The sequence below is a fragment of the Hypanus sabinus genome, chromosome 11 (genome assembly GCF_030144855.1).
Source record: "Hypanus sabinus isolate sHypSab1 chromosome 11, sHypSab1.hap1, whole genome shotgun sequence".
In the NCBI taxonomy this organism is placed as follows: Eukaryota; Metazoa; Chordata; class Chondrichthyes; order Myliobatiformes; family Dasyatidae; genus Hypanus; species Hypanus sabinus.
Genome location: NC_082716.1, coordinates 6,050,034 through 6,058,320, shown reverse-complemented (window position 1 = coordinate 6,058,320; position 8,287 = coordinate 6,050,034). Strand labels below are relative to the sequence as shown.

The following is an 8,287-nucleotide window of genomic DNA, read 5'->3' as shown; positions in this document are numbered from 1 at the left end:
GAATTTCTTCACTCAAAGGGTCATGAGAGTGGGGTATGAGCTGCCAGCAGGTGGTGGATGAGGATTTGATTTCAACTTTTAAGAGAAGCTTAGATAGGTACATAGATGAGAAGGGAATGGAGGCTATGGCCTGGCTGTGGGTCAATGGGACTAGACAAATAAATAGTTTGGCATGGACTAGATGGGCCAAAAGGCCTGTTTCTCTGCTGTAGAGTTCTATGATTTTATGATATATTTGAAAACGGTTTTAATTAGGCCTTGAGGCACAGGCTTGCCTGTTGCAGTAGTCCAGTAGAGGACACGCCAGTGTCCATGCTGGGCTGGGAGCCGGCCTCTCCTGTCAGTGCTGCCCTCCACTGTTCAATTGATAGAAGACAGGCTGGATTGTGTGCCTGCCTACGTTCATCTGCAGACTGGCGAGAACTCCTTATTCTTGCCAATAACACTCATGCACCATCAATTTACAGGACATTTCACTCAGCGATTTGGGCTATATATATATTTTTTTCTTGTGTGTGATGGAGAGCCCTGGGTAAAAGCATTCCTTACACACACACACGTACACACACACAAACATTACCTTGTCATTCTGCTGTCACTTTACACCCCCAACCCCGGAATATTCTCATTATTGGTCCTAAACTGAGCTGATGAGCTCATGTGGCTTTATAGTGTCTTTCCTACTGTACGCGGTGGAATATTCTGTGCCTTTAGCAGTGGGGATGTGTAGATGTGTTTATGGATTTAAGGTAGATACTATTGTTTATTTTGTGAAGTGATTGTAACTACATTGTGGGGTGCATCATATTCCAGTTCATGTGTAGGCTTAGTTAACTTTGTGGGTAATTAAAGACAGTGCATTCTAGTGTGAAAAATGGGTCTGATGAGCCTCAGTGGGGGGGGGGGGGAAGAGAGGGGGCAGAGAGATGGGGAGCGATGGGGATAGAGGGTGGGGGGGAAGAGGGGGGAAGGGGGGAAGAGCGGGGGAAGAGAGGGGAAAGTAAAAGGGGGATAAGTAAAAGGGGAGGAGAGGGGCAGAGAGAGATGGGGAGAGAGGGTGGGGAGAGAGAGTGGGGAGAGGGAGAGGGGGTAAAGAGGGAAGGGAAAGGGGAGAGGGGTGAGGGAGAGAGAGGAGGGGAGGGGGTAGAGGGAGAAAGGGAGGGAGAGGGAGGGAGAGGGAGGGAGAGGGAGGGGGAGGGAGAGGAAGGGAGATGAAGGGAGATGAAGGAAGACAAGCCAGGTTCACAATGTAAGAAATTACACTAACTGCAATGACAGTATACAGTGCATATTCTATGTTTAATTATGGGTCATTAGAGGGAAATGAAAGAATTAGTTCAGGTATATACTGTATAGAATAAGACCATAAGACACAGGAGCAGAATTAGGCCATTATGCCCATCGAGTCTGCTCCACCATTCCATCATGGCTGATCCCAGATCCCCATGCACCCGCCTTCTCACCATATCCTTTGGTGCCCTGAGTGATCAGGACCGATCAACTTCTTCTTTAAATATACATACAGACTTGGCCTGAACTGCAGTCTGGCAGAGCATTCCTCAGAGTCACTTCCCTCTGGCTAATAAAATTCCTCCTTACTTCTGCTCTAATGGGTCACCCCACGATTTTGAGACTGTGCCCTCTAGTTCTGGATACCCCCCCATAGGAAACATCCTCTCCATATCAACCCTAACTAGTCCATTCAACATTTGTTAGGTTTCAATGAAATCCCCCTGCATTCTTCTAAATCCCAGTGAGTACAGGCCCAAAGCTGCCAAACATTCCTCATATGTTAACCCCTTCAGTCCCAGAATCATCCTTGTGAACCTCCTCTGGACTCTCTCCAATGACAACACATCCTTTCTGAGATATGGGGCCCAAAACTGTTGACAATACTCTAAGTGTGGCCTGACTAGTGTCTTATAAAGCCTCAGCATGATCTCCTTGCTTTTATATTCTATTCCCTTTGAAATAAATGCCAACATTGCATTTGCCTTCTTTACCACAGACTCAACCTGTAAATTAACCTTCTGGATGTCTTGCACAAGGACTCCTAATTCCCTCTACACCTCTGATTTTTGAATCTTCTCCCCATTTAGATAATAGTCCACACTATTATTCTTTTTACCAAAATGAATTATCATATGTTTCCCAACACTGTATTCCATCTGCCACATTTTTGTCCATTCTTCCAATTTGTCAAAGTTCTGCTGCAATCTCATTGCTTCCTCAGCACTACCTACCCCTCCACCTATCTTCATATCATCTGCAAACTTTGCCACAAAGCCATCAATTCCATTATCCAAGTCACTGTCAGCCATTCCTCTATCCATGCCAGTGTCTTTCCTGTAACTCCATAGGATTTTATCTTGTTAAGCAGCCTCATGTGTAGCATTTTATCAAATGCTTTCTGAAAATCCAAGTAAATGATATCCACTGTCTCTCCTTTGTCCACCTTGCTTGTTACTTCCTCGAAGAACTCTAACAGATTTGTCAGGTAAGATTTCCCTGCACAGAAACCGTGTTGACTTAGACTTATTTCATCATTAGTCTCCAAGTACCCCAAAACCTCATCCTTAATAATAGACTCCAACACTTTCCCAACCACTGAGGTCAGGCTACCTGGCCTATCATTCCCTCTCTTTTACCTTCCTCCCTTCTTAAAGAGTGGAGTGAAATTTGCAATCTTCCAGTCCTCCAGGACCATGCCAGAATCAAGTGGTTCTTGAAAGATCATGACCAATGCATCCATTACCTCTTCAGCAACCTCTCTTAGGACTCTGGGATGTAGTCCATCTGGTCCAGGTGACTTATCCACTTTTAGACCTTTGACTTTGTCTCACACTTTTTCCTTTGTAATAGAAATAGCACTCAATCCTGCTCCCTGGCACTCATGGACCTCTGGCACACTGCTTGTGTCTTCCACATTGAAGACTGTTGCAAATTAACCATTAAGTTCATCTGCCATTTCTTTGTTCCCCATTACTACCTCACCAGCATCATTTCCAATGGTCCAATATCAACTCTCACCTCCCTTTTACTCTTTATATCACTGAAAAAAAACTTTTAGTATCCTGCTTTATATTATTGACTAGTTTGTCCTCAGATTTCATCTTTTCCCTTCTTCTAACTTTTTTAGTTGCTTTTTAATTGATATTTCCCGGGGCTGAAATGGTTGCCACAAGAGGATACAGGTTTAGGGTGCTGGGGCGTAGGTACAGAGGAGATGTCAGGGGTAAGTTTTTTACTCAGAGAGTGGTGAGTGCGTGGAATGGGCTGCCAGCAACGGTGGTGGAGCTTTCCGTTAGAGGCTTTCAGATAGGTACATGGAGCTTAGTAAAATAGAGAGCTATAGGTAAACCTAGTAATTTCTAAGGTAGGGACATATTCGGCTCAACTTTGTGGGCTGAAGGGCCTGTTTTGTGCTGTAGGTTTTCTATGTTTCTATCTAAGAATAATCAGGAATCTCTACTGGCAACGAAGTGCAGCCATACAGATAGACAACGAGATTGGTGAATATCAGCCAATAAAGCGAGGAGTCAGACAGGGTTGTGTTCTATCACCAGACCTGTTCACCCTGTGCAGTGAAAACATCATGAGAACCATACAAGACCTACCTGGAATAAGCATGAGGATACGATATCAATAACCTCTGCTATGCGGATGATACAGTACTGACAGCAAACAGTGAAGGAAGTTTACATAAACTAATATCTACCATCAACACAGAGAGCGAAAGACTTGGCCTAACCTTAAACAAAAAGAAAACTGAAGCAATGGTAATATCAAAGAAACCTGATATCCCAAACTGTAGGATTGTATTGGGAAATGAAATCCTGAAACATGTCCACAATTTCAAGTACCTTGGATCATGGGTAACATCTGATGGCAAATGCCAAACAGACATAAAAGCAAGAATAGCAATGGCAAGAACAGCATTTACAGAAATGAGCAACATCCTAATGAACAAGGAAGTAGCAATTGACATCAGCCTTAGAACTCTCAGCTGCTACACTCTTCCTATATTGATGTATGGCTGCGAGTCATGGACCATCACAAATGCAATGGAAAAAGAATCAATGCAGCAGAGATGTGGTTCCTCAGAAGAATGCTATGCATATCATATACGGACAGGGTAACCAACGAAGAAGTTGTACAGAGAACAAAAACAAAATGCACATTACTTAAAGAAATCAGAAAAGAGCAATCAAAATTCTTGTTCACATCACGTGAAGAGAGACATTAGAACATTTAGTTACAACTGGAAAACTGGAAGGAAAAAGAAGCAGAGGCCGTCAGAATGAGAATGATAGATGGATTAACATCACGGTTAGAAACAGGGGAGGCAACAATTACAATTCGGAGGCTCAGGGACCGTGATGGATGAAGAGACATGATCGCCCATGCCAAACAGCAAGGCACCTGAACAGAACGGTTGCCTTTTGTTGGATTTTAAAAGCTTCCCAATCATTGAATTTCCCACTCACTTTTGCTACCTTATATATGCTTTACTTGGCTTTAATGCAGTCCTTAACTTCCTTTGCCAGCCACAGTTGCCTACCCCTGCCATTTGAGAACTTGGTCTTCTGTGGAACGTATCTATCTTGCGCCTTGTGAGCTATTCCCAGAAACTTCAGCTATCTTTTCTCTGCAATCATCCTTTCCAGAATCCTCCTCCAATCCACCTGGGCAAGCGCCTCTCTCATGGCCTCTGAAATTCCCTTTATTCCATTGTGATACTGATACATCTGACTTACATTTTTCCAATCTCAAACTGCAGTATGAATTCAATCACGTTATAATCACTGCCTCCTAAACATTCCTTTATGTTAAATTCCCTAACAAGATTTGGATTATTACACAACACCCAATCTAAGATAGCCTTTCCTGAACAGGGTCAAGCACAAGTTGTGTTTTGGGCCAAGACACGTGTGAGAAATCTGGCCTGGACCTGCCAAGTGGAAGAGCCTCATTCCAGGTTGTATGGAAATTCCTGCTGAATGTTATCTTACCTCACTGCTTTGAACTGAACTCAACTCAATTTCCAGGAACTCTCTGTTCATCCACTATATAAAAAAAAATATTTTTTAAAAATTTAATCACATTGTGCATTCTTTCCAAAAGATTTTATCAAGTGACACTCACGGGGTTAACAGCATGATATTGAGATAGCGCTGTTGATAGTGCTTCTCCCTACAGACGCTGCCGGGCCTGCTGCGCTCCACCAGCATGTTGTGTGCGTTGCTTGAATTTCCAGCATCTGTAGATTTCCTCATGTTTGTGATACTGAGATACATTAGTTCACAGGGAGACTGGAGCATCCTTTCAAAACAATATCTAGACTTCCCAGGCTAATCACAAGTGATTATAGATGCTGGAATCTGGATCAACACACAATCTGCTGAACAGCATCTCTGGGAGGAAAGAAACTGCTGACCAGGATGGTCAAGAGGGTATACAGTGTGTTGGCCTTCATCATTCATGGAATTGGTTTCAAGAGCAGTGAGGTAATGACGCATCTCCATAAAACTCTGCTTAGAACACACATTTGTTCAGTTCTGTTCATCTCATTATAGGAAGGACGTGGAAGATTCAGAGAGGGCGTAAGGGGATTTACCAGGATGCTGTCTGGATTAGCGAGCATGTCTTGTGAGGATATGATGAGTGATCTATAGCTTTTCTCTTTGGAGAGGAGGAGGATGAGAGGTGTCTTGAACAAGATGATAAGAGCCATAGACAGAGTAGATAATCAGAGACTTTTTCCCAGGATGGAAATAGCTAATATGAGAGGGCCATAATTTTAACATGATTGGTGCAAAGTATAGCAGGGATGTCAGAGGGTTTTTTTTTGCATACAGAGAGGTGTTTTTTGGAATGCCCTGTCAGGGGTGGTGGTAGAGGCACATTTTAGGGACATTTAGGACACTCTTAGGTAGGCATGCATTTGATAGAAAAATAGAGAATGTGTAGGAGGGAAGGGTTAGGTTGATCTTAAAATCAGTTAAATTGCCTCCACTGTGCTGTAATATTCAATGATCTAGGTTTTGGGTTGAACCCCGCATTGGGACTGAGAGTGGAGAGGTGAGATGGCTCCTGTAGAGGGAAGGTGAGTGGCAAGACAGATTTCCAGGCTGAGTTGTGGATTGAAGAGGGGTGCAAGATGACAGGTAGGGGAGGTGTGAAGAAGCTGAGAGGTGATAGGTGGAAGAGATAAAAGGCTGAAAAAGAAAGAATCCGATAGGAGAGGAGAGTGGATCAAGAGAGAAAGGGAAGAAGGGGCACCAGAGGAAAGTGACAGGCAGGTGAGGAGAAGAGAAGGGGTAGGAGGGGAGGCAGAATGGGGAGTGGAAAAAGAGAGAAGGGGGAGGGTGAGGAATTACCATAAGTTAGAGAAATCCATGTTCACGCTGTTCAAATCAGATATAGTCCTAATGAATCCTGGACCTAGATTGAGGAACTGATTGGCCTACTGCTCCTATGTCTAACGACAGTAGTTATAATTACTGCCTACGTTGTGGCTGGGACACTGTGCATTCAGCTAGGCACCCAGTGGCTGACAGGCGATGGGGGGGGTGGGGGGGGAAGAATGTATCCATGGCCTGTGGTGTGATTCAAACTGTCTACCCCCACACCCATCCCGGTCACCTGCTCACCTGGTGAGGGGTGTGGTGTCTGTGGAGGGACTGGCCACTCGAAGAAGAATAGCTCTGAGAAGATTTTCCGCTCAGCGAGGAACGGCTGCTGAATGAGGAATGGTAGAATGAGGAATGCTGAATGGTAGTCTGATTTTGCAACCTGGACTGTAAAGGAGAGAAGGTTATGGTCTGAATAATCCACTGTCAGGAAAGTACCAGCAGAAACAAAGAGGATCCCACAACCATTCAAAGAAACAGTAAGATGCAACTTCTGGATAAGAAAGCATAGAATTAGAGAACTTTAGAAGCATGAAGATGCATAAGGGTGCATTAAGTTCAAGTTTAATTGTCATTCAACCATACATGAATACCCGTGAATACAGCCAAACGACACAGCGTTACTCAGGGGCCAAGGTGCAAAACACATTATCAACGGCACACAGCACAAGGCACATATAGTACATGTAAAACAACAGTAAACATGCATTCACCCAAAGAACACAATATATATATATAATATAGCCTTGGATGTTGTCAGCCAGAGCAAGCCTGCAGCAATCAAATGCAATCAAGCTTGTCTGCCATCAGGTGAACCCTGGAGTACAGCACCGACTCCCGCACGGACACTGCGTCACACCGCCTCCAGCTAGCGTTAGAGAGCGTGGAGCCGGCTGCCAGAGGGAGTGGTTGAAACAGGGACATTTACAACATTTAAGAGATTCAGGAAAATGGGACTAGCTTAGTCTTGGCTGGCATCAACCATTTGGGCTGAAGGATTTGTTTCAGGGCTGTACATATCCATGAATCCTATAAAGAAACTACTTCCAATCTTTCCGAGTCGTCCCATTGCCCCAGTAAGATCTGCTGAACTGGAACCAGTTCTGAGCTGGCTCAGTCTCAGCATGCTGACTTCCAAGAATCATACAATGAAAAGTATGGCACAGAAACAGGCCCTTCAGCCCATCTAGTCCGTGCCAAACCATTTTAACTGCCTACTCCCATTGACCTGCGCCGGGGCCGTTGCCCTGTGTACACTGACCATCCATGGTCTAGGAATAGAGCTAACAGCCTCTGAATCAGGTTTAATATCACCATCTTAAGTGAAGTGAAATTTGTTGTTTGTGTGGCTGTGGTACTGTGTAAAGACAAAGTTCTATAAACTACAAAAATAAATATATAATTCAAAAAATAGGAATAATGATGTGTTTACACATTCATGGACCAGTCAGAAATAAGTTGGCAGAGGAGGGAAAGAAGCCATCAAATCTTCCAGTACTGGTAGCTAACTGGCCCTGGTGAGTGGGTAAAATATGTCCTCTCCTCCTTCCTTCTCACATCAATGCTTGGTTCCATTGCAATGATCTGATCTGTACGCAATGATCTGAATAGTACACAAGACAAGCTTTTCACTGCATCTCGGTACATGTGACAATAGTAAAGCAGTTCCAATTCCTATGAAGTCTGTGGTCCCGGTGCAGGTTGATGGGATGAGAAGGAGAAGAATTGGGCCATTTGGCCCATCAGTTCTGCACTGCCATTTCATCATGGCTGATCCATTTTCCCTCTCAGCCCCACTCTCCTGCTTGCTACACATTTCCCTTCAAGCCCTGATTAATCACGAATATGTCGAACTCTGCCTTAAGTACAGCCAG

General features: G+C 44.1%; 1 protein-coding gene across 1 annotated transcript in view; it reads right to left on the bottom strand.

Moving 5' to 3' along the window:
• LOC132402330 (vitellogenin-like) overlaps positions 1–8,287 on the bottom strand; it is a 117,182-nt gene that overhangs the window by 42,045 nt on the left and 66,850 nt on the right. Inside the window, exon 21 of the mRNA XM_059985209.1 lies at positions 6,654–6,800. Within this exon, the coding sequence (XP_059841192.1) occupies positions 6,654–6,800 (147 nt within the window). The remainder of the gene's footprint in view (positions 1–6,653; positions 6,801–8,287) is intronic.